Source organism: Boeremia exigua (assembly GCF_020726555.1).
Source record: "Boeremia exigua strain MPI-SDFR-AT-0100 chromosome Unknown C7974scaffold_11, whole genome shotgun sequence".
NCBI lineage: Eukaryota > Fungi > Ascomycota > Dothideomycetes > Pleosporales > Didymellaceae > Boeremia > Boeremia exigua.
The window spans coordinates 769,911-794,125 of record NW_025763528.1 but is presented as its reverse complement, the minus strand read 5'-3'; the positions used below and the strand labels follow the sequence as shown (position 1 = coordinate 794,125).

General features: G+C 53.1%; 10 protein-coding genes across 10 annotated transcripts; 5 read left to right on the top strand and 5 right to left on the bottom strand.

The window, feature by feature from the left end:
- The first annotated feature begins 1 nt into the window (after nucleotide 1).
- Nucleotides 2-2,813, top strand: C7974DRAFT_47050 (IBR domain-containing protein). The gene is made up of 4 exons (XM_046146468.1): nucleotides 2-971; nucleotides 1,020-1,232; nucleotides 1,282-1,800; nucleotides 1,849-2,813. The coding sequence occupies exons 1-4, from the start codon at nucleotides 436-438 to the stop codon at nucleotides 2,558-2,560; spliced, it is 1,980 nt and encodes a 659-aa protein (XP_045993354.1). The 5' UTR covers nucleotides 2-435; the 3' UTR covers nucleotides 2,561-2,813.
- Nucleotides 2,814-2,927: 114 nt separating this feature from the next.
- C7974DRAFT_401983 (uncharacterized protein) lies at nucleotides 2,928-3,692 on the top strand. Its single transcript, XM_046142644.1, has 2 exons — nucleotides 2,928-3,464; nucleotides 3,518-3,692. Exons 1-2 carry the CDS (start codon nucleotides 2,960-2,962, stop codon nucleotides 3,544-3,546), a joined length of 534 nt encoding a protein of 177 aa, XP_045993353.1. The 5' UTR covers nucleotides 2,928-2,959; the 3' UTR covers nucleotides 3,547-3,692.
- Nucleotides 3,693-4,313: 621 nt separating this feature from the next.
- C7974DRAFT_442291 (uncharacterized protein) lies at nucleotides 4,314-6,051 on the top strand (the record flags this gene model as incomplete). The annotated part of the gene is made up of 3 exons (XM_046145402.1): nucleotides 4,314-4,392; nucleotides 4,456-4,771; nucleotides 4,822-6,051. 3 exons carry the CDS (start codon nucleotides 4,314-4,316, stop codon nucleotides 5,729-5,731), a joined length of 1,305 nt encoding a protein of 434 aa, XP_045993352.1. The 3' UTR covers nucleotides 5,732-6,051.
- Nucleotides 6,052-7,284: 1,233 nt separating this feature from the next.
- Nucleotides 7,285-9,573, bottom strand: C7974DRAFT_318825 (uncharacterized protein; the record flags this gene model as incomplete). Its single annotated transcript, XM_046138670.1, has 1 exon — nucleotides 7,285-9,573. One exon carries the CDS (start codon nucleotides 9,571-9,573, stop codon nucleotides 7,285-7,287), a length of 2,289 nt encoding a protein of 762 aa, XP_045993351.1.
- Nucleotides 9,574-10,458: 885 nt separating this feature from the next.
- Nucleotides 10,459-11,480, top strand: C7974DRAFT_379436 (uncharacterized protein; the record flags this gene model as incomplete). Its single annotated transcript, XM_046140465.1, has 4 exons — nucleotides 10,459-10,525; nucleotides 10,579-10,586; nucleotides 10,853-10,909; nucleotides 10,956-11,480. The coding sequence occupies 4 exons, from the start codon at nucleotides 10,459-10,461 to the stop codon at nucleotides 11,478-11,480; spliced, it is 657 nt and encodes a 218-aa protein (XP_045993350.1).
- Nucleotides 11,481-11,749: 269 nt separating this feature from the next.
- C7974DRAFT_46860 (Alpha/Beta hydrolase protein) lies at nucleotides 11,750-13,195 on the bottom strand. The gene has a single exon (XM_046146402.1). It carries the CDS (start codon nucleotides 12,966-12,968, stop codon nucleotides 12,018-12,020), a length of 951 nt encoding a protein of 316 aa, XP_045993349.1. The 5' UTR covers nucleotides 12,969-13,195; the 3' UTR covers nucleotides 11,750-12,017.
- A 303-nt stretch (nucleotides 13,196-13,498) lies between these two features.
- Nucleotides 13,499-15,059, bottom strand: C7974DRAFT_401976 (uncharacterized protein). Its single transcript, XM_046142643.1, has 4 exons — nucleotides 14,559-15,059; nucleotides 14,166-14,512; nucleotides 13,717-14,115; nucleotides 13,499-13,522 (listed from the first exon to the last, which is right to left on the bottom strand). The coding sequence occupies exons 1-3, from the start codon at nucleotides 14,593-14,595 to the stop codon at nucleotides 13,912-13,914; spliced, it is 588 nt and encodes a 195-aa protein (XP_045993348.1). The 5' UTR covers nucleotides 14,596-15,059; the 3' UTR covers nucleotides 13,499-13,522; nucleotides 13,717-13,911.
- A 1,979-nt stretch (nucleotides 15,060-17,038) lies between these two features.
- On the bottom strand, nucleotides 17,039-18,380 carry C7974DRAFT_319034 (uncharacterized protein; the record flags this gene model as incomplete). The annotated part of the gene is made up of 4 exons (XM_046138688.1): nucleotides 17,039-17,651; nucleotides 17,702-17,778; nucleotides 17,920-18,077; nucleotides 18,200-18,380. The coding sequence occupies 4 exons, from the start codon at nucleotides 18,378-18,380 to the stop codon at nucleotides 17,039-17,041; spliced, it is 1,029 nt and encodes a 342-aa protein (XP_045993347.1).
- Nucleotides 18,381-19,052: 672 nt separating this feature from the next.
- On the bottom strand, nucleotides 19,053-21,543 carry C7974DRAFT_401966 (uncharacterized protein). Its single transcript, XM_046142642.1, has 3 exons — nucleotides 19,654-21,543; nucleotides 19,424-19,597; nucleotides 19,053-19,368 (listed from the first exon to the last, which is right to left on the bottom strand). Exons 1-2 carry the CDS (start codon nucleotides 21,217-21,219, stop codon nucleotides 19,520-19,522), a joined length of 1,644 nt encoding a protein of 547 aa, XP_045993346.1. The 5' UTR covers nucleotides 21,220-21,543; the 3' UTR covers nucleotides 19,053-19,368; nucleotides 19,424-19,519.
- A 1,117-nt stretch (nucleotides 21,544-22,660) lies between these two features.
- C7974DRAFT_379432 (uncharacterized protein) lies at nucleotides 22,661-24,115 on the top strand (the record flags this gene model as incomplete). The annotated part of the gene is made up of 1 exon (XM_046140464.1): nucleotides 22,661-24,115. One exon carries the CDS (start codon nucleotides 22,661-22,663, stop codon nucleotides 24,113-24,115), a length of 1,455 nt encoding a protein of 484 aa, XP_045993345.1.
- Between the last annotated feature and the right edge of the window lie 100 nt (nucleotides 24,116-24,215).

Genomic DNA, 24,215 nt, shown 5'->3' with positions numbered 1-24,215 from the left:
GCCAGGCGACATGCTCTTTATCACCTGGTGTCTGCTCCCAAACAGCTGGCAGCCATCACGTCGACGCCTGACATGCACGCAGCGACATCCCTGCTGCCGCTAGACGAATATCCTTTAGCGAAACCCTTAGGAGCGGGCGGCTGGGAAGGCACCGGCGGGCACACTGATCAATAGAGAGACCGTTCACGCCGCTCCTCTTCGCGCTTCACCGCCCAACGCGGCGGTCGCTGGTTGGAGTGTGCGGTTCGTCTGATGCACGCTTGGGCACGCTCAACCTGCCTGCAGGTGGCTGTTCGTCAATCACGCCTGCAGAGACTCCCACCCAACCCCTCTCCTGTACGTCCGCCTGCACGCCTGCCTGCGGTCTGTCGGAACCTGTGACTTCGTAGGCTGGCGCTGTCCGGGCCCCCAATATAACCCTGCACGCTGGTGGTGATGGCCGGGCATCGCGATGCGGCAGGCACACGATACCAATACGCCGACGAATATTCGCGCGACGACCGAGAAAGTAGACATCATCGCCGACACCGAAGTCGCGATCACGACGACGACGAATACGCAGCCAAGCGGGAGCGCAGGGAACGTCGTCGAGCAGAGGAGGCGCGGCAAGAGGCAGCAGTTGATATAGATGACATCAGAGCGCGGCGGGTCAGTCATTACTCCAGGCCTGAAAGCGATCGACATCGCGATCAAGATCGTATGGCGCATGATGTGCGCGTTGAGAGCGTGAAGACCCCCCGCAGTAGCCATCGAGAATTGAGGCGAGATGGCACGCGGAAGGCGAAGAAGAGGGAGGTAGTGGAAGTTGACAGGGAAGAGGACTATGTGTACGGCCGCCCAAAGTCGAGCGAAGTAAGGAGGCCCTCAGGGCGGAAGAGGAGCGACGAAGGCGGGTCTTCAAGTCGAACGGCATATACACCCCGGTCAGGCTCCGGATCTTCGCGTCGGGTTGAGGATCCGAAATTGAGCAGGTATTGCATCTTACATCGTCATGACAGCAACAAGCTCACCAGAAGTAGAAGCACATCTACCCGAGAGCATGGCAGTAAATACTTGCCGACAAGGTCTAGCCGACACCCAAGCGCCGTCAAGTTGTCGGCCACTCCTGCCGCCGCTCCCATCATAAGGTCGTTCTCAACCCGAGAACAGCCAACGCGAAGAAACTCTGGAGGCATTTTTGCGACATTATTTAGGGCGGGACCGCGTTCACCATCGATCAAAGAAGTTCAACGGTAGAGTTGCCCTGCTGACCCATTGTCCACTGTACTAAGAATACACCAGCGTTGACTGCGTCATCTGTATGAATGACGACCTTCCTGCCAACAAGACGGCAAAACTAGCCTGCGGCCATCGCATGTGTCACTCGTGCTTGAAACGGCAATTCAGTCTGTCCGTCAACGACCCTCAGCATATGCCTCCACGCTGTTGCACCAAAGAGAATATCCCATTGAAGCATGTCGACCGTCTGTTTGATGATAAGTTCAAGAGGCTTTGGAATCAGAAGTTCGAAGAGTACACGGCCAGCAAGAATCTCTACTGCCCGGCCAAAGGCTGTGGTGAATGGATCAAATCGAACAAGGTCCGTGTTGACTTGACCACGGGAAGGAAGTATGCTCGCTGCGGTCGATGTAGCACCAAAGTATGTGTGTTGTGCAACAGCAAATACCATACAAGAAGAGAATGTCCGAAGGACGAGGACACGAAGCGCATGGTGGAAATGGCAAAAGAGAAAGGCTGGCAGAGGTGCTACAAGTGCAAGGCTGTGGTTGAGCTCAAGGAAGGCTGTAACCATATGACCTGGTAAGTTCAAAGCGGCGTATTACCCTGACATCCACTAACATCCTCCAGCCGTTGCAACGCACAGTTCTGCATGATGTGCGCGCTGCCCTGGAAGACATGCAATTGTCCCTGGTTTGACTACTCTCACATACCAGACGGAGACCGGCCCGATGAAGTGCGTGCACCCTATAGCAGGCTTGAGAATGGTGTGGAGGTCATTGAGATCACCGAAGAGCCTTCACCTCCTCTGGCCCGCCGGTCAAGCACACGAACCAGTCGCACTCGGCATCGCAGCGAACGTGAACGTCCTCGAGACCAAGCAGAGGGAGCTTTAGCCGCTCACTTACAGTCTCAACGCCACCTATACCCCCCAAACATCGCAGCATCGAGTCTCAACCGTGGCGATGTCGCAAACGTACAAGTGTACGGCCTCGGCAATACTGGTGGACATCACATGAACGACTCCTATCAGGTCCGCCCTGTCGTTGCCTCCGCTGCTCACAGACCTCTGCAAGTGCCTGCGCCTCGCCCATCTTATTCCAATAGTCGTCGCGTTGTGCGCGAGGCTGCCGCTCCGGTTCCGGTGGCTCGATACGTACCCGCGGAAGCACCTTCGTCTGCTATGGCAGGCTTGTCTCTTGACGGATCGAAGCGTGGCGCCAACAGAGTGGGAACATGGCTCAGCCACATCAAGGTCGATCCAGAGGCGACCAACACGCAAGCTGCAGGTGTCGAGGTTGATGATTGGAGGTGCGATGGGACTATGATTGGCATTGATTGAGCGCATGCATTCTAACACTTCTGTCTTGTACACTCTGGTTGCTTTGCATTTCAGCGAAGGTGCATATGGAGCATGTTTGACATTGTCGGGTTGCTTTGACCTGATTTGATCTGGAGGGAGTCTGACATGAATTTTCTTTTGAGCATGCGCATAGGATACCCTTTGTTCATTCGTTTCTCATTTTACACGATTCATACGAAGCTTTAAAGATTACAATCACTTGTGATCAACAAGCGCTTGCTCCCTTTGTGGAACGTGAGCGTCGTTGGCGGATTCATTCACGTAGATCGTTGTCAATGATGACGCCATCGTTAAACTAAGCAATGTGAGCTTGACATTCAGCTCTCTCAAGCTACTTACCCTTCCATTACTTCTCATCGGTCAATTCATCACACAAATATGCCTTTCATACGAACAATTCCTCTCCTGCGCCTGGCAGCTCGGCCAGCGGTTGTCCGCCCAGCACTCTCTTCGCGCACTCAGGTCCGTTTCGCTACACAGGACTATGGCTCTGGCGACGGCAACCCAACTGGCGAGAAGCCGCAGCAGCAAGGACAAAACCCGAGCGAGCATATTGAGCACCCAGGCCCGCCACCACCAAAGGTTGCACGCGGTCAATCCTCCTCGTCGCCCAACGAAGATTCCGGTCAGTCGTCGACATCGTCCCAGCAGAAGCCAGAACAGCAGAGCCAGTCAAACGACGGAGCTTCGAAGACTGGCGCAGGTGACGGTAAGTCAGTCAAAGGTGCCCAGCCCAAGATTCTGAACGAGAGCACTCCTGCGGCGGAAAGCGAGGAGGTGAAACAACACAACCAGGAAATGGATCAAAGGGCTGAGAAGGCGCACGAACAGGTCAGTAGTGAGGAGGCTGAGAAGGACAAGGTTCCGAAAAGCTTCTGGGCTGGTAAGTCATAACTATGCTTCGACAGCACCGAGCGCCTGGCTAACGCATCGCAGGACAAGGTGGACGAGACCGTGACCCGTAAGGAGACTTAATGAATGATACTGCACACATGCGTATAAAGGGCGCCCAAACCCAAATGAATCAAATAACGGATCAAGTAATGCATCTATCATGTCTTTAAACTAAGGGGAAAGCTCACACCTGTAATCTTGTGCGCCTGCCGTAGGACTGCAACACCACCAGTGCCTAGGCTATGAGCAGCGCAATCACGCATCAATGCCTATGTTTTGTGCAATACTCGCTCATCATGGTACGTTCTAGGCCGCGAGAGGCCATAGCTTCAGCACGGATCTCATGACATCAGCGGCAGTTTCCCCACATTGATCGTGATGCAGATTCCTGAAATCCCATGACAACACGTTGCAGCCCACAAGGGAAAGCTTCGAATTGCACAGAAATACGGGACGATAGTGTCACTGCCTTTCAGGGTGCGGGAATTGATGTCAAGCCGCGGATCGTCATCCTTCGCGCCACCAGTGTTAATGCGAGCAGGAATTGGCTCGTGAAAGCGATGCCACAATTTGTGCAAAGAAGAGCGAGATGTTCGCGTCCGTAAGGGGACGGTAGGCACTTTCATTGGCGGAGAGGCCCCACAGTGGACGAGCTTGACCTTGTTTGTGCGCTAGGCGTGACAGTTAACGTACGTCACTCAAAGCATTTGTGCTCCCCTCTTAAGCTGCCGCGCCTTCCACCTCCCAACCCTATCCCCCACCGCTGTCCATCCTAAACCAGCACCTCCTCATCAATCCTCTCATCGCTTCTACCATATAGAACCGATTGATCACCAACATGAAGTTCTCCCTTACTTCCACCCTGGTGGTGGCTCTGGCTGCTCAGGCTACAGCAAATAGCTGGTTCGGAAAGTCAGGTGCGTAACTTCTCATTTTCCCCTCACTCGTCAGCCCCACGTGCTCATACTAACTCCACTAAGCAGTGTACGACAAGTGGCACGAGACGGAGCTCGAGCGATGGCTGTCAGACAACAATATCCCCCACCCTAGCCCGTCAGACCGCAAGAACCTCCAGAAGACTGTTTCCGACAACTGGAATGACAAGATCGTCAGCCCTTACTCATCATGGGACGTCAAGTCTCTCCAGAACTACCTAACTGCCCGCGGCCAGCAGGCAAAGAAGGGTACAGAGAACGACGTGAAGAGCCTTGTTGAGCAGGTTAAGGCGTACTGGTACGAGACTGAGGACTCTGCCAACCAGGCCTACGGTAGTGTGAAGGATTGGATCTTTGACAGGTAGGCATCCCATGCATCCCTCTTTTTTGGCATCTACTAACTTCCTGAAGCTGGACCGACTCACAGCTCAAGGCTTTCGCCGACAAGAACGGCATTCCCGTCCCTCAGCCCCGTCAGCGTGACTCTCTTCTGAAGATTGTCCGCGAGAACTACCAGTCTGTCGCCGATAAGGCCTCTGAGACCGCCAACTACCCCGGTGACTGGTTGTACGCTTCCTGGTCGGACTCTGACCTGAAGACCTGGTTCGACGAGCGTGGCTACAACGTTCCTCAGCCTTCCACCCGTGATTCTCTCATTGCCAGCCTCCGCCGCCAGTCTCGTCTTGCAAGCCAGAACGCCCATGGTATTTATGCTCAGGCTTCTTCTTCCGCCGCCGCTGCTCAGCAGAGCTTGAGCGATGCTCTCCTCGACTCGTGGTCCGACTCTCAGATCAAGGAGTGGGCTGACAAGAACGGTATCAAGGTTCCCCAGGGTTCCAAGCGCAATGAGTTGATCGCTCTTGCCCGCAAGCACCGTGCTCGTCTCTATGGCGACTCTGCTTCAGCCACTGCTGCCTCTGCCTACGGCGCTGCCACTTCCAACGCCAACAGCGCTGCGGCCCAGGCTACCGACGGCTTCGCTTACTATACCAACCTCGTCAAGCAGCAATTCGGCATCGCTACTGATGCCGCCGCTGCTTCTGCGAGCTCTGCCAGCAATGTCGCTGCCGCTTCGGCCAGCTCTGCATCCGCCAATATCAAGTCGGCAACTGGCGCTGCCGCCAAGGCTGCCTCTTCGTCATCGTCTTCGATCTCTAAATCGGCTGCTTCCGCTTCCGCCAATGCCTCCAAGTCCGCCCAGAGCGCCGCCTCTGCTGCTTCTAAGTCTGCTCAGTCTGGTTACAACGCTGCCGAGGCCTCCGCCAGCTCTGCTAGTGCCAAGGCATCCAAGGCCGCTTCCGCTGCTAAGGATGAGTTGTAAATACCGAAATCGTTTACTCACGATCACTCTTGACAATCTTCGTCCGGCCTTGATGGTTTCCAGACGAATTATGACGCGTTCACGACTATGGTGTTGATGGTTCAAAAGCGGATTCAACTAAGATTCTGTAAGATTAGCTTCGCGATGATATTCCCCTGACCCCCAGTAGGCATTTGAGGTCTCTCCACTTCCCCTCCCGGCCCTTCAGACTGGAACGGAGGTTTGGCGTCTACATAGCTTGATTAATGTTAGCAATGCAATAAGTCAGGATGAGATCTTTCAGTTGCTGTATGTGTCCTAGAAAGCGGATGTACCTGAATCTGAGGCAGTCACACAATGCTCCTTTGTTGTAACAATGGCGCGTCGTATCTTTTTGCGAAAACACAAAGCGCTCCATGTCCTTGTTGCATCAATCCTTTGTCTAATGCAAAGAATTTAGACCAGCCATCGTGCCAGCATTCCCATACAAGTGCAAAGCTGAGCCCTGCAAGAAGCCGGATTATACTCACAGAAAACGGTCCTCACCGTATTCACCACCGCGACAATGAAGAACTTACCAGAGCGTTTGGATGATCTGTCTACTTTCAAGTACACCAGAGTCGCCAAGAGTTCAGTGACCAACCGTGCGACGACTTTACACAAGGCAATATCGATCTACAAGGGTAAGAAAATTTATACGCGCCGCATAACCGCGAATCTGATCGATGCTACGAAATGGGAGGGTAAGCATAGACCCAGGAGATATCCGGATGGGCTGGAGTTTCCCGGGGACATCCTTAAAGCTGTAATGTATAGCAGGGCGACCACTCAAAGACCCAGAAGGTCCACTCGGAAACATCGAAAGACTGCATCCAACAAATCCACTCCATCAGAAGACAAACAAGAATGGATCGCTGAGCTGTTGAGAACCTGCGAATCTTGCCACAGCGACGCACGAACCGCTGCTGAACTTTGCGGGTGCACAACTACACCATGGGACACGCGCAGTACTGAATCGTGGCGCGAGAAGAACATCCAGTTGCGTTGGATAGGCGAAGACTTCGGTATCGGTACATACGCACTCAGTAAGATACGGGCAAACATTGTTCTCGGCGAGTACGTTGGAGAATTCATTCACACTGACCCTTCCGATGACAGCTCCTACCTGTTTGCTGTAAGCAATGATGCAGATACAATAATGGGGTTTGTGGATTCACAGCGTATGGGCAACTGGACTAGATTTATCAACCATTCATGCAACGCCAACTCGGATTTCGAATGGGTAAGGGTTGGGGATGAGTCCAAGATTGTTGTCAGAACAAATAGGCCTATTCTCAAAGGGCAAGAGCTGACCATAAACTATGGAGACGGATACTGGAAGACTAAGAACAGGGATGGAATTTGGTGTTGTTGTGGCGTCGCCGATTGTGCATTCAGTGAGGCCGCGAAACGAGCACGAGCTGAGGCAGCGCGGAAAAGGAGAAGGTAGATAGCTTGCGTGTATGCCCTATTATTGTAATTCCTGACCGTCTTGTAGTTGCAATACTCCATGAGTTTGCTCTGCTTGTAACCTTTCACACGCCGATGTCCTCTACGCGGAGTAGTCCACTGTTCATCCCCGCGACTGCCCACGTTCCAAACTTCAGATTCGGATTCCACGCTAGAGCGCTGATTGATGACTGCTCTTCGAAGATTGTAATAAGGGTGCTAGTTTCGGTCTCTGGTTTCTTCTTCGATGTTGTCGAGTAAGAAATGCCTGGCTGTGTAGCCTTGTAACCCTCTGTGATGCGTACCATAGGCTTAGACAGTGCTGAAGGCGGTACTTCAGGCGTGTTCGGGGTTGGGATATCCTGAGTATCTTCATCTTGCATTGTAGTATCGCGGGTAGGTGGTTTCAAGGTCATCTCAGCTACCGGTGGCCTCCACTCATGAAAGAACCAATTCTGCTGCCAGGGTACCACTTTCGTATTGACAACTCGTCCGACAGGATTTGTTGCAAATACTGCCCCATTGGCGCCAGCAATCAAGACTCCAGGGTGCACTGGGCTTGCGGCAACACGCACTATGCTGCTCTCTGCTCGTGCACTGTAGATGTTGTGATAGAATCGACGAATATTGTTGTGCTTAAGCATGTAATATTCATCCGGCATTATGAAAGATTGGGTGTGTTCGTGCCACGCTTGAGTAGTGACTAGCACGCGTCCACGGACTGAAGCGACGGTGTCTGTGTCCGGAGAGCGTATGTCATAAAGTCGCGCAAAGCCGTCTGCTGTGCTTACCGACACGAAGTGGGGTTGTGAGGGCCAGCCTGAGAGCATCGTCAGAACGTAGGTATCTCCAATCTGCTTATAAAACCAGGGCGTCGGATTACTCCTAGTTGGAGATGTTGAAGATAGAGTCCCGGGCTGAGTCAAGGTCCATATAGCTAACGTGCCAGCGGCAGTCCCAACAGCAATGGTGGAGCCAGAAAACCAATGAAGACAAGTGGGCACTGTTTGTGGAAAAGAGACTTCGAAAGCGGCCTGAGCAAAGTGCATGAATGTAGGTCCAGTGGTATCTCTGTCGGCTTTGGGGATCTCAATGTTGAGCACCCGCACTCGTCCATCTGACCAGATACCTGCGAGTAGCCCAACATCGATTGTTCCGTTACCACTCAATGGTAACTTTCTGTCATGTGGCATAATAGGGGACCATCTGATCTGCTTTGGCGCACCCCAGTTTGTACAAATAACAAGAGCCAGCCTAGGCTTTTTGGACGAATCAAGTCCGAAGTCTGGGCTAGAATCGAAAGCCCATATCTGTATTGATGAAGCAAACGGCTTCGTGGCGGAGAATGCAGGTGCGGTCGGCTGTTCCATGACCGCTGGCTGCTGACAGACCTTGTCTCTTTGTTCCACAGCAACAGCAAGATATTGTGTATTCCCGTTCTCATTTGTCATCCATTGAGTGTCTTGCACACGTGCTCCCAGATTGAGTAGCCAGCCACTCCTTTTGGCCTTGTCCTCGAATGGATCTGCGATATCGATGAATGAGCCCTTCGTTAGTGGAAGTAGCCGGGGATCAATGTTTCTGCCTGCAAGGACATTGATTGAGGCAGCTCCATCGTTCATGATATACGTGGCACCTCGCTCTTCACTCAGAACAGCTGTAATCTGACCCTCCATAAATTGATCCCTTCCGATATCGGTGTACCATGTTTGAAGAAGTTTTGTGTCTTTCGCTCTTGCCTCTGAGCTTTCAAACGGACTTCTCTTCAGGCCAGAATCGCGGATCGGAAATGTCTCCTGTGGCCTCCATTCGTCTCTTGTCCTCAATATAGGCTTTAAATCGATATTAGCGGGTCCGAACAAGTCCTTCAAGCGCGCTTCCTGGCCTCCCTTTCCGCTGAAGTCGGCGATGCCTCGAGCTCTGATTTTATCGTCATCCATATTAACCTTCCTCCCGCCACTTCTAGCAAAGCTGTGCGGAACTTGCACTGAAGCGGTCGATTTAGGCCTCGGGCCTTGCGGTAAGAATTGTGGGACAGCTGGAATCTTGCCTTTGCCCGTAGATGGGCGGGAGGGTGCGATCTCGACATCGTTAACGTCAATGAAAGATGACTCCCGGGCCAACGCCTCCTCATTTGCAGCTGTCTCGTCGTCCGAATCCTCTTCTTCTATGAGTTCTTCCTCGAAATCGTCTTCCTGCTCTTCCTCTGCATTGGCGTCGGGCATGAAATCGTCGCCATCCTCCTCGTCATCTTGTACGACTGGTCTGCGCTGTCGCGATGGTCCAGCATGTTCGTCTTCCTCATCGAGAAATGAGTAACCGTCCTCGATACGGTATGATGCGGTGGACTTGTTACGCGACTGACGACGCGACATGGCGGTCATGCAGGTGTCGAAGCGCTAGAGGAGGTTTTGACGAAGAAACAGACAACAGCGAGCACCTACCCTCCCTCTCACTTTGACATCAAGGCAACAAAAAAAGCTCGCAGGTTTCTCCCAGCCCGAAGCAGGAAACCCGTAGCGAAACGCAGGCTTTACAATCGATAATGCCAGCACTGAAAGACCTGCACTCCACGATTAATCGCACTCAAGGTGTCCAGGCTCAGACCGGCTTCACAGGGTTACTTACGGGCGTGCACAGGCCTTGAACCCTTGAGCCCCGCACCAGCTCATAAAATTACCCCACTACATTCACAGCGTTGCAATATTCTCGGAACCACAACTGAAAGACTACTTGCACGATTTGGGCTCAAATCCTGACAATATGATACCACTAATAAATGTGGATTTTATCAATCATCACTTAGGTGGTATGGTGTAAGTTTAACTCATCCATCCACTGCCCTCGCAACGTCTAACAACTCTCTAGCTAGTGGTATGACGTCGCGTTGTGGCTGGCGAACACCTAGTGTTCCGATCCAGATCCGCGCCAGCCCGTGTTCGATTCACGGTACCGCCATGTATAATGTGCGACATCTTTTTTTGCCTTTGGGGCATCATTTGGTCTTTCTCACGTCGTCACGCTCCGGAGCTGTCTGCTTGGGCAGTCTTTTTGCCGGTGGGCATTCTTCAACATGCGTGTATGCCTGACATCTCCACCTTTCCTATTCACCCAAGATTAGCGTGCTTTTGTATCAGATTCATCAAACACCTTTAAAAAATCCTTGTGAAAGGCCGTGAACATGGACAAGTACCGAGCATACTTGTATCTGGTCAAGATACCGACATACAACATGTACCAAGGTGAGAGGTGCTACCGATATGTACTTTGTTGCCAAAAGTTCGGCCGAAGCGCGGTCTCTACATCTGTCTTATGTCGGTGATGAAGGTACGATCCTGGACAGATAGGGAACCCGCTACCGAATGCTGCACAAACTACAGGCGCGACGGTGAGATTCCGGTCCAACTTTCATCAAAGTCTTCATCGTCATACTTCGATTCTTGTCATCATATTATCGCTTGTTTGCAATTCCACATGTGTCCTCACATCACTCTAGCTTACCTTAGACTTGATTCTTACACGCCTGCCGTTGTTTCGTTGTAATACACCACTACATGTGCCCATTCGTTGACGATTTGAATAGGGCCGATGCCCTCCCAGAGGTTTGATTCACTCCCACATCGAAGGCTTGACTGAATACTGACTCCAACGCAGCAACCACCTGCCGGGGCGATGTCCTATGACGAGTTCATTCGATCCAGTTCTAGAGACGTAAGGATATATCTTGTGCTTGTAACCACTTCTGACGAGTCTCTAGTCGGAGATGAGAACGCTCGAGACAATGATCAATCACATGCTTGCGGCCGAGATGCGGCTCCAAGAAACTCGCGAAACCATGTTCCGCGAGATTTGCGCCGGCAGGAAAGACCTCTGGGAGGGCTGTAATGACATAATCAACAATGAAAGTACTGCCAGCTGCCAGAGGGTCGGATTCTTATTAGGCCATGCTACGGCGTTCCGCATGGACTCGGAAATCTTGACGAGAGCCCACGCCTTCTTTGAGGGCTCCAATCATGTCACCAGTGCTGCAGCAGTTGCGACCAGTACCAGAAGGCAGGCGAATAGTGATACAGCAAGGACTACGACAGATGACGCCAATCAACCGAACGGTGTCATCACTCTAAATGGCGGTCTAACAAACGGCCACAGTTTGGCAAATGGTGTTCACTCTCCCAACGGGGGTATGACAAACGGTCACGGTCTAGCAAATGGCGAACTAAGTATAGGAGATCCTGCTCTTGCCATGTCTCCTAGCGGTGACAGCTTCATGCCCCCATTGTAGTGACCGTCCCCGAACGGGCTCAATTATCACATCGAGTGGGTTGAAACGTGGACAGCTCTGAACAGGCGATAGGAGTATGTAGGGAACCTGTAATATTCCAATGATAAGATACTCAGGCGATGTTTCAGCAGAAACCTTCAATGACTAAGAAAAGCAAGATTATTAGCTCTTAAAGTGTGGAGAAAAGGCTGGGTATCAATATAAACGATTCCCCCGTCTGCCCTCGCAGACAACTTGAACATTGCCTTAAGCATAGAACTAGCCCTGTATTCGGAGGATTGGAGCACAAAGAAGCAGAAGGAGCGATCGTGGCACATGGATTGCGATGCTAACGACGAAGTCGATAGCACGAACAGTCCTACCCTGTCTTGGACATAACTATGCGATGCTCTCATAGATAAACCAAAGATCCACCATCCAGAGACAGGAGGTGAGCACGACCGGCGACGAAGACTTTCTGTTGAAGCATGCTATCATGTGTATCGCTGGGTACGACTCCAAGTAACATTTGGGCCAACGAAACAGAGCGATGGCTACTTAAACACCTACCTGAATGAACTCCTCCTCCTCATCGATGCCTATGAGATCGTCCAGGATCTCGTCGGCCTTTTTGAATATGAAGCTCACATGGCCCTCCCCTTCCATCATATGTAGCCTGGAACCGGGAATCAGAGCTTTGGCCTTCTTCGCCATTGCTGCTGGACAGTTCACATCCTCTGTGCCATGCCACAAGGTGAGTGGACACCCAACACCGCTGCTAATATACAGCTGCCTCAGTTCGAACCCCCATTCGCTACCCTTCAGTCTTGCCTCCCAGCTTGCACCTCGACTCCCGTGTGCGAAAGCCTCTCGCATCATGGCGACAAACGTCGGCCAGTGCTTTGGGTCTTTCATAACAGCTTGATCACCAGCGTGTCGGCTTTCGACCTCTTGCTCCAACATGTCTTCAAAGACCTGTGGATCGGAGCATCTCGCGGCTTTGCCCATGCTCGTGTCAAACATGAGCGAAGTCAGGCCCGTGAGCCACGGAGCCACCCAGAAGAGCATTCGCGACTGCAGCATCATGCCCGATGTGCCGAACTTCGTAGGGTACAGCCCGCTGACCACGCTCACGCCCAACAGCCTCTCCTTCGGTATCCTCTTTATGCATGCTAGCGCGTACGGCGCTCCTCCGCTCACACCCAGTATGTAGAACTGCGATACCTTGAGGTGGTCGGCGAGTGCAAGTACGTCGGCGGGCCAGTCGAGAATACGGCGGTTCGGTTTGTACGTCGAGAGGCCAATGCCAGGGCGATCTGGGGCTATCAGGCGTATCATATGCTTCGTGCATGACGAATGCCACAGCTTCCCCTCATACCGCGACGACGGAAAGCCGTGCATGTAGAAGACCGTGGTGCGGGGTACAGGACTGCCATAAGTCGCGTACGAAAGTCTGCGGCCGTCTTCGAGCTGGACATTTTCGTTCTCAAGCACCGTGCTTGTGATCATAGCGGCGACGACCGTGGGTCGTGGACAGGCCGTGAAGGCTGTTCAAATCAGAGCAGAGTGATTCATGGCGGGATGGAAGGAGTGCACAGTCGTGGGAACGCGCTGACGGCGCGACAGAAGATATAAGCACACGCATCGTGATCCAGAGATCTTGAGCAATATTGCATAGATCGCTGACTGGGGCTATGTGTTGTACGGCGTGTATGCGTGCATTGCGTTGGCGAGGGTTTGGCGGCCGAAGGAGCTAGGTACTTCCGGCCCAAGCGCGCTAAATCTGTCAGCGGGAAGGCGTCCATCAGTCCCACTGGGGCTCATAGCGTCCATGCTCACTTCACATGCAGGATGGAGGTGCAGATGACCCTTCGTACTCCCCTGCAAGGATGGCAAATCGCTCACAGCGTGTGCATCGACTTCCAACTGGGCTCATCACACTCATGTCCTCCCCGCTCGCCCACGCGGATCTGAACCTAATACGACAGATCAGCATATCAAAACCTTGGGCGTCTTCTTCCTCCTCTTGATTGGCAAGAAGGATCGCTGAGACGTTGACTTGGTACGGCACACCGCCTCCACATTCTCCACTCGAGACACTGTCGCACCAGAGCAAGGCTGCGACCTATGGTGACCACCAAGCACATGGACTGCGGAGACTTTGACTCAGCAAATTGCTATTTGGTGCATATGTGCTCTCCTCACCGAGGCTTCATTGATCATATGTTGACAGCTTGTTGACGTCAAGAGCCATAGGGACAATATAATGAACCAGATTCACCATGCATTTCCTGTTGGTACGACCGTACATAGGATGATCAAGAACCAGACTCCAACGGCACTAGTATCTCATTCCTCCAGCGTCAATACCCCAAGATTCCAGCCCAATAATTCCAATCCAAAATCACACGATGGCCATGTCATAAAGTATGAACCTGCAGGCCGCAAGCTCTCAAAAGAGGTGCAAGTCCCTGAGAAGCGCTTTGATGAAGCCCTCCTCCTTCGCCTGCTGCTTCGGGAAGATGCGGGACCCCTTCTTACCACCGAGCGTCCACTTGCGAAACGCTGCGTAGTTAGGGAAGAGAATGAGCCGCACTGTCCGGTTGCGACGATGGTCGATCAGATTCACGAGATTGACATAGACTGTGTGTAGGGCCTAGGGTTTTATTAATGACCGACCACTTGCACTCCGAGACGTTGACTTACCTTTCTGCACTTGGTGATTGACAGAGGAACAGGGCCAATTTGAACGTCGCGACACAGCTCCTGCCACTTCTCCAGCTTCGAGTTGTCAGTACCGTAGATGGCGTCGATCTCGTCTGCGATAGCTTCATGACGGCGCTTCTTGCGCTGGGCCTTCGACCAGCCCTCCTTGATGGCTAGGCGATTGAAGAGGGAGTTGAAGCCATCGTTGGGTCCAGCCACGATGCCGTGCTGTGCAAAATAGCCCGCTCTGACGCTTGAAGAACTGAAGCCGCTGTCGTTAGGGGTGGATTCAACGCTCGATGCCGAGCCGGAGCCGGAGTCTGTATCTCGTAGGGATATGCCATGCTCTGGTGAAGTTTAGTAAGAGATATTGGGTCAAGATCTCTGACTTACGCATAGCGCTCGCGTTTCCACGGTCTTGGTCGGCCATCTGATCTTGTGGTGTATTCTGGAGTCGTCTTGGTGAACCAGGAAACAGTCGTAACTGTTTCGTTGGAGACTATGTGGGAAGGCGAATGACAGCCTTTTGGCAATATAAATACACCCAGTGTGGCTGATGCGGCTCAGTCAAACTGCAGCAAAGTGAAGGCTTCTGCGGCGCAGTGGAACCCTCATCATCACTCTGAGAGTTTTGCCACCTTTGTTCTTGTTTGGATCACAAGGTTTGTGCCTGAAATCAGAAGCATGCATGTTGAGACAACTGTCACGATGCATAGAATCGGTGTAGACTTCTTTGTTGCGCGCATGTTTTGAGCAAACTCGTCAAAGGCAACAGGTCTGAAACACGAGGATGATGCGGACTTCGCTGGGGTGCCTACCGTAAGTCTGGAACACTTTCCGAATGTCCGCAAGAAATCAACGCGAAAATTGAAGCGCACGGATTGAATAAACATGCAGAGTGACAATTGCAAGCAATCTTCCTGGATATTCTAAGCAAAGCGGGTGACAACCTTCTGCTGCTTTGTCTCTTACTGAGTCCTTGTAGTGAATCGATGATTAACTATCAGATCAAGATATCTATTAATGTTATAACAATCTGTCTTACATTTGCTGAGGACCTCTTGGTCACATGAAGATGCGGAAATATGGGTCGAAGCTGAGGTACGCCGGAGCCACCACCCAGCATCGTACACTATGATGATTTTAAAAAAAGATGTTGCCCGAAATGGGATCATGTCAATTCCTAGATGAGTGGCCAATGCAGGCTTGGACGATAGTTGTTGTCGACATCAAGGTATGACAGGAACAAATGCAGGTACTGTCTCTATCCAACTGACTTGCAACCAAGGAGCGACGACCAAGGAGTGAGGTAGTACAGCGTCAGTGTCAACGCATCTCACATGATAGTCGCGAACATATCAAGGGGAACAATTGTACAGCGGTGAAAAACATTTCTTTTTTAAGTGATCATTCTGAACTGCGCCCAATGGCAAATTGAAGACCGAATCCGTGACTTCCATCAAACAAGCGGCACAGCGATGCCTGCTGACCTTGATTCCACACGCAAATATCTGAGACACAGCTGGTCCAGAAGACCGCTGTACGGACACCTCAATGCCGCACGATCATAGGTAGCCTGCATCCACATCGGCCTGATAAAGTGCGTCTTGATAAGCCGCAATCTCGCCCTTCAACTCCCGGTTCTCGTCCTTCAAGGTCTGGTTGTCGTCCTTGTAAGCCTGCAACTTGTCCTCTAGCCTAGCGATCTCAGCCAAGGCAGAGGAAAGCGAGCGGGGACGACTGACTACATCCTCGGTGACATCTGCTAATGGCGTGCGCTTGACTGGTGTCGTAGAGTCGTTCTCCATTGCGGACTGGTTGACGAACTTGAAGGTAGCTTTGCTGCGGTGAATGTAGGAAGGATCGAGGTTCTCGTTGTGATCGTTGTAGACTACACTTGGCACGGGAAGAGTGGACCGCTGAGGTGTCTGGAGTTGTATATCGTCTTCGAAGATCTTGAAGTAGGGTTCAGAGGCAGGCTCATAGGATTTGGGAGCCGTAGACTTGGGAGCCATGACGTTTCGCTACTGTTTTTTGTGAGTGCAAGCACACGGCAAAGGCAAATGCTGTACTTACGGGAATCGAATTAGCGATGTGGGTGGAGGCTGACGGAAGCTATCGAGCGGAGCTCGATGAAAGCTTTTATGCAGTAAGCGAGGGTGCAGCTTCGAGGTGAAGGTACCGTCCCATGTCTAAAATATGCGTGCTGCCTTGCCCTGTCCGGGCCAGAGTGAAAGCAGGTGGGGAATTCGTGCGGCATCGAGTTTTATGCCAGTGTGAACTTGGATCTCCTGCAAGCACATCATTAGACATAGCCTTGATCACGACTTCGAACAGACGTAGCCTGTCGCATGCTATTCCGCTACATCTGCATATACTTCGCCCCCTACCCCCTCGAACTCGCCGAGGAACATATCATCATGCGACCAATACATTCGCCCGGCGTTTCATCGTGCATCGTATTGCATGTATACTTTTAGCGTAGAACTAATTTACATACCAAGCACAATCCATTACTAACGAAGAAAAAGAATTCCTGAAAGCACCCGATGATAGACTTTTAGGTGTGATGACCCTGGCAGAGCCGATTTACTCAGTCTGCAGGAGGCTGCCTAGGCTCCAGAAGTTGCGCAGTCAGTCAAGCGGCAATTGCGCAAGGGCCGGAAGAAATACACGGTGATCCAAACAAATTCAATCAAACATCCGTCCAAATTTTAAGGAAATAGTAGAAAGTAACCTCGTCCCTGCGTCATGCACGCTTTATTCCACACTTCCGTCAATCGCCATGACTTTCCGTCCGGAAGATGGGCCGGGATCTGATTCTATAAGCGCTTTCCAAGGCGCGCCAAAGCTTGCGCGAAGAGAGAGATTTACTAGTAGCGTCCACGGGGTGGGTAGTCGCCGCCAGCCGGGGGGGCATCGTAAGGTGGGCGGCCTCCCGGGCTACGAGGGCGTACGCCGCGAGGGGAAGGAGGACGACCTCCGTCGTAAGGACGACCACCTCCGTTCATGTAGGGGTCATCGTAGCGACGAGGTGGTGGGCCGGCCCTGGCATCGTAAGGATCGTCAGGGTAGCGCGCACGCGGTGGGCCATACTCATCAGGCGCCATGCGGCCACGAGGCGGCGAGCGACCATATCCTCCTTCACGTCTATCGTAGAATTCGCGCGGTGGGGTGCGGCGACGGTAGTCATCCCGGCGAGGGCTGTAACCACGGGGAGGACCGCGGCGATCGTAGTAATCATCATACGGAGCGGGAGGGTAGCCACCGCCACGGCGGCCCATGGGCGAGCGAGATCGATACCTATCACGGCCCCTGTCATCAGGACCACCAGGGCCTCCGTAAGGAGCCCTTGGCTTGAAAGGAGGGGGTGGAGGCGGGTCGGAGATGTCCTGAGTGCAGGTGACTTCCTGACCCTTGAACTCACGACGGTCCAGCTTCTCAACGGCAGTCTTCAAGTCGGCGGCCGTCTCATATTCGACGAAACTGGGAAATAATCAGTAAGCTTGTTAGTGTGACACATGGCGTCTACGTACCCAGTGCCATCACGCTCACGTCCAACTTCAGAGTAGACGACGTCCAGACCAGATTGACGGGCAAAGTCCTTAAGATCCTATACATCGAGATTAGGCCGAGTCCAATCCAGTTTATGGGGTACACGAAGAACGCAAAAACAAAGCCATAGGCGCTCCAGGACCTGGTCTGCTTGGGCCTAGGAGGAAACAGGGGAAATCCAAGGGTTGGGGTGTCTAACCTGCCAGCTGGTCTCCACCGGAAGGTTTGTTATTCTCATCCGGTAGGGAGTGCGACGAGGACGCGGTGGTACTCGCTCGTGAGGGGTGAAATTCTCGTTGCGACGGGATCCACGCGCAAACTGGACGATCAGGCGCTCGCCCATGAAATCAGAGCCATCTGTGCAGGTAAGAAACAATATCGATAAGACAAACGCGTTGTAAACGAGGAATACATACGAAAAGCTGCAATAAAAAAGGTTAGCAATTGTTCATGTGCGCTTGTGGCGATTCATGACTTACCAGGAACGACGTCACGCGCATCCATGGCGTCCTTGTACTCGATGAAACCAAAGCCGTTCATGAGCTTTATCTCGGTGATTTCGCCGGTGCCATGGGTCTGGAAGTGGGTTTCGACTTCTGCCTTGGTGGCATTGCGGGGGAGATTGCCTAGGTAAAGGCGTGTGGAGGATACCTCGGTCATGACGATAGCTGCTGTGTAGCTTTATCCTGCTAAGTACCTAGCCTGATGAGGAGAGTGAGCGCATGTCGAAGAATGTGAGAACAACCGGGGAATGAGTCTGGGTTTGGTGCGCCATTGCGAAGGAAGCGGACAGGAAGCATGCGACAGGAAAACCAGCGGCCCAAGGCAACACGCGACAGGAACCAGTGAAGTGCGCAGAGTTGTGGCCAGCGGAAACAAGACAGTAGGCGACTAGTCGTACCTTTGGGGAAGCTGAATGGTGGCGCGGGGAGTCCTACTGTTGGGTGCGAGAGGGCGGCCTTTACAGGGAACCTGATTGCCCGAAGACCTGGAGAATGACGCGCGACGGCGAAGAGCAGTCGAGGGTGGTTGGGTCCGGTAATTCGAACGCTACGCACAGATGTTGCGGTAGCGAAAATGGGATAGAGATGAGCGGGCGGTTGGATTTGATATTGCAACCCCGGAAACGGTGGGTGAGTGAGTGGTGCTGGAATGGAGTGAGGCGCACGCTCAACGCTCGAAGCCAAGCTATCCGGTATTAGCGTGGTACCGAAATGTCACGTGCAACCACTCGTCTGTTCCCGTCAGTCAACCTCCAACACCCACGTCATGATGTAAGTGGTTAAAACAAATCCTCTGGGGGCAGTTACCGAGGCTGTCGAATTCTTCAGCCTTGCGTCGTCGTCGTGGTCGCCGTCGCCATCACGATGGGGAGAGCATTGTGCGCAAGGTCACACCACATGTTCGGCTGGCTCGGCTTCACCATTGGGCATCAATATGTTGGCAGGAGAAATGGGTATATACAATTGCGCGCTGCCTAATATACACAATCTGAACAGATGTAGCAGTGGTTTACGCCAGAAAACGATACCGTAGTGCAATCAGCCTCTAAGTGAGGACGTACTTGGGTCCTTCACCACCCTGAGGAGTCTGCCAGTTGATGTCTTGGGCTGGTACTTTGATGTCGCAGGTCTTGCAGTGGACGCAGCTATAGGGGTGTCAGCTTAGCGGGAACATGTGATTGCAAGTTAGATTGGACTTACTTCTGGGCGTTGATTTGGAACCTGACGCCCAACTCCTTACTGTCGTCCTCAACATACTCGTATACACCAGCAGGGCAGAAGCGGTTCTCAACACCCTTATACTGGGGGTACTGCTTCTGTGCGTGCGCTTCCCAGTCCTTGACTTGTAGATGGCACGGTTGATCCTCTTCGTGGTTTGTGCCGCTGCGACTGACGCTTGTCAAGATATCAAAGCTGATCTTGCCGTCAGGCTTGGGATACTCGATTTTCTCGTATTGGTCTGCCGTCTTTGTGGCAGCGTGGTCGGGGAGCCCATGCTTTAAAGTCCATGGTGTCTTGCCACGGAAGACGTAGGCCTCTAGACCAGAGTATAGCACACCTCCGTAGAGACCCAGCGCCGTGTGGAAAGAAGGTCGCATATTGCGAACTTGCTTGAGCTCTGCCCAGACCGAAGACTTCCTCATCTTGTCCTCGTAATCGAAAAGAAATACTGTGCCACCATCAGTGTTGCCTTGCAGCGCGTCCCATGTTGCCTCTGCAGCCATCATCCCCGAGCGCATTGCTGTATGTGTACCCTTGATCTTGGGTACATTGACGAATCCTGCCGAATCACCTAGCAGAGCACCACCGGGAAAAGCAAGCTTTGGTATCGATTGGAAGCCACCCTCATTCAGTGTCCTTGCACCGTAGGAGATACACTTGCCACCCTCCAACACATCCTTGTAAATCGGGTGATGCTTCATCCTCTGGAACTCGCCGTATGGTGAGACCCATGGGTTGGGGTAGTCGAGACCGACTACAAGACCAATACTGACCAGGTTGTCACCGAAATGGTACATCCAACCACCGCCGTAGGTGTCCTTTTGCAAGGGATAACCCATTGTGTGGGTGACCTGACCCGACTTGAATTTCTCGGGCTGGACCTCCCATACCTCCTTAATACCAAGGCCATATGTTTGATGCTGACTGTCTCGCCTCAGGTCATACTTCTTGATAACCTGTTTAGACAGGCTGCCATGACAGCCCTCGCCAAGAAGCGTTACCCGAGCATGGAACTCCATGCCGCGCTCAAAGGAGTCCTTGGCCTTGCCTTCGCGTGAGATACCGAGATCGTTAGTGGCCACACCTTTGACCACACCCTCATGATTGTACAAAATCTCAGAAGCGGCAAATCCTGGGTATACTTCCACACCCACTTCTTCGGCACGCTCGCCAAGCCATTTAACCATCTGATTCAGACTGATGATGTAATTGCCATGGTTGTTCATCTGCGGTGGTTTCGGGAGATAGATCGATCTGGTCTTCGTGAGGAAACGCATGCGGTCCTCCTTCGCAGGTGTGATGTCGGCAAAACGGTTCAAGTTATCCTCAGACCTCCAGTCTGGTAGCAGCTCGTCTAGTGCAGAAGGCTCGATGACGTTTCCAGACACAATATGATCACCCAATTCGCCCGACTTCTCGAGTAACAGTACACGGAAGTCCTCATTTCCTGCCGCGTTCGCAAGCTGCTTCAGCTTGATAGCGGCTGATAGACCAGCAGGGCCTCCGCCCACAATGAGAACATCGACTTCGTCGACCTCGCGCTCAATCGATTTCGGGTCGAAAGAGTCATCTTCGGTGGCCAGTTGTGCTCGTGGCGTTGACGAGAAAGCTCTCGTGTGGCTGGCAATGCGAACGACAGGGCGATACAATTCGGTCGAGGTACGTGTTCGTGTTCGTGATGCAACGCAGAGGAAGGATCGAGTAGGCAGAGGCGTGCTGCGTAGTGTTGCGAATAGCGGTCTTGTGAACGACGCGGGAACCGTCCTGGAGGCCATTGTGTGTTGGAAGTGCGGAAAGGCGAAATCGGCGAAAGACGTGAAGCTACACAGGAATGATGGCGCCGCCGGAACAACCTATAATCTCGGGCCTGTCGCGTTGAGCAAGTCGCCCCAACGTTATTCTATGTACTTGCAACGATAGCCACAGAGACGTGAAATGGACATCACCATCCTGGACGTCTGGGCTCAATGACGAAGTCCTCAGAATAACTAACCGAGGCTGGCCGGAGGGCTATTATTCACTGCCCGCACAGCCAATGAACGTGTTGATGATTCTGCGGCTCCTCGCCTCCTGGGGGAACAACGAGCAGCCATCTGTGCAATCTCACCTCTAAAGGATGGAAACAGATCTAAAGTCTCGGAAACCTTTCGCAAAGTTATGAGCTCCACTGTCATCCGATCTATTCTTTTGTTGCTCGCCGGCCACAAGCGTGAGCTTTCACAGTTCAGTATTGTGCCGAGATCGACCTCCGAGGTAAGAACAGTACCGCACTGCGTCGGCTGCGACTACCCTCTGGAATTGCGACATAGGGCGCACTGAATATCTGCCCAAGCAAGATGGTTAGCTGACGCGAGCGGTTAGAACATCGCGCATCTACGAGCATGCTATTTATGACACCTATTCTGCCTCGAATCTCAGGCATTGATCCTGCGAGCGTGAAATGAAACCTCATCAGAGAATGGCGTTACCATTCAGCTCATCGCAACGAGAAACCTGTGGAGTAATAACAGAAGATCTTGTTGATTCCGAAAGTTGAAGATCGCACGGCAGCGTTCCTGAAACCGGCTTCGCTTCATGCCCGCAACCGTTGTCACGCACCAAACTCATGCGTTTAGGAACTCTCTCCAGGGTTAATCCGCGCCCCGGCCTGTCTGCAACATGATCTCTGACAGCCCACGTTCGAATCTGGTCAGGAGTGCCCCGCTATACCTGATTGTCAGGACCGCCATTATGGGCTCGACGTCTTCATGCGTTCGAGCGTTCACCCATTCCCCGTTCCCGATAGCGCCAACCTGGCGCCCAGACCATCTGACCCACGGCTGTCATGTCGAATGAAGCATCTTGCCCATTGTGACAGATCTGTGGGTCTGTGTGTATGTGTTCTTGGAAGAACGAAGTCTCCAACAGCGCACGTATGGAATACACGGGATCTTCGAGAACCCTTCGCACTGCGCGGGCCTTCTCATTCGGGATCTTGCCTTAGATGAGAATATACTGAACGTAGTACACACAGAAACATGAGTATATATGCAGCCTCTTCGGAAGGATTCAGTGCCACGCCCAATCCCATCTTCTTCAACGAACCTTGGTGCAGGACACTCAGTACCTTCTACCTTCCTTTCTTTCAAGAGCTGCGCTCACTTTTACTATCCTTTACAGTTGATCTGATACATCTCTTTACAATCATTTCAGTCATCATTGTCATCAACCATCATTATGAAGGTCGAATACTCCCTTCTTACTCTGCTATCGGCCTCGCTGGTGGCAGCAGCTCCGCGTCCATTTGTCGTAACGGATTCAGCCGTAGCCAATTCAGGTGGAAACGTCGTCATACCCGCCACTGGTCTTGATAAACGACAGCAAGTGTCTGTTTACGGCTTCCGTAAGCGTGCTCTCGAGCTTCGCGGCGCCCCTTTGGTTGCTCGCGGAGGCGAAAACCAGAACCAGGCTGCCGCCGAGAACGCCGGAGGACAAGCTGCTGCGGGCGAACAGGCCGCGGCCGAACCAGCCGGCAAAGGCAAAGGTGAGGGCAAAGGCAAGGGCGCTGTAGGAGCAGCGGAACTTGCACCACCCACACCATCAGGCGCTCCTCTAGCCCCCCCAGCTCCAGGTAATGCAACTGAACCAGCGGGCAAGGGCAAGGGCAAGGGCCAGGGCAAGGGTGAGGGCAAAGGCAAAGGCGCTGTAGGAGCGGCGGAAGTTGCACCACCAGCACCATCAGGAGCTCCTCCGGCTCCAGGCAATGCTACAGAGCCCGCTCTTGGCAAGGGGAAGGGGAAGGGAGCCGCTGAGGAGGGAAAGGGGAAGGGGAAGGGAGCCGCTGAGGCGGCAGCCCAAGAGCAGGTTAAGCAGCAGGAAGAGCAAGCCAAGCAGCTTCAAAACCAAGCCGAGCTAGACGCACAGCAAGCCCAAAAGGACGCTGACCGTGCCGCGGCAGAGCAACAGCAAGCCGCGGCAGAGCAACAGCAAGCCGCGGCAGAACAGCAAGCCGCAGCAGAACAGGCCAAGGCAGGACAGCAAGCCGCTGCCGAGCACCAGGCCGCTGCTGAACAACAAGCCGCTGCCGAGCAAGCTAAGGGCCAAGAGCAGGCCAAGGGCGGGAAGCAAGCTAAGGGTGAAGGACAAGCCGCTGCCGAACAAGCCGCCGCTGAGCAGGCCGCTGCGGAACAGGCTGCTGCTGAACAGCAGGCTGCCGCGGGAAATGCCACTGAGATCGTGGGCGGCGGTGCGGCGGCGAACGGGACCGGCGTTGCAGGTAACGGCACGGAGGCCGCAGCTGGTCAGCAAGAGCAGGGCAAGGGAAAGGGCAAGGGAAAGGGAAAGGGCAAGGGAAAGGGAAAGGGAAAGGGTAAAGGTCAGAACCAAGCCGCAGAGGAGGCTCTTCAGGCCGGTGGTCAGGAGCAGCAGCAGCAGCAGCAGCAGCAGCAAGGCGCTGGTGGCCTTGACATTGGCAATATCTTGAGCAGCCTTCTTGGAGGCGCAGCAGGAGCTGGCGGCGCTGACGCAGGTGCTGGCGGCCTGGCTGACTTGCTGGCTGGACTAGGAGGTGGCGCGGCTGCAGGTGGCGAGGGTAAAGGAGCTGCTGCAGGTGGCGAGGGTAAGGGAGCTGCCGACGGTACTGTCGATCTGGCCGGTCTTCTGGCAGGACTGGGAGCTGGCCAAGCGGCTTAGGGTTAAGACCAGGATGCCGGCGGTCTTCTAAAGTGCTTGGAAGTCTAATTGGCGAGATGCAACACTGCCTGTTATGGCTATTGCACGATGAGAGGTCAAG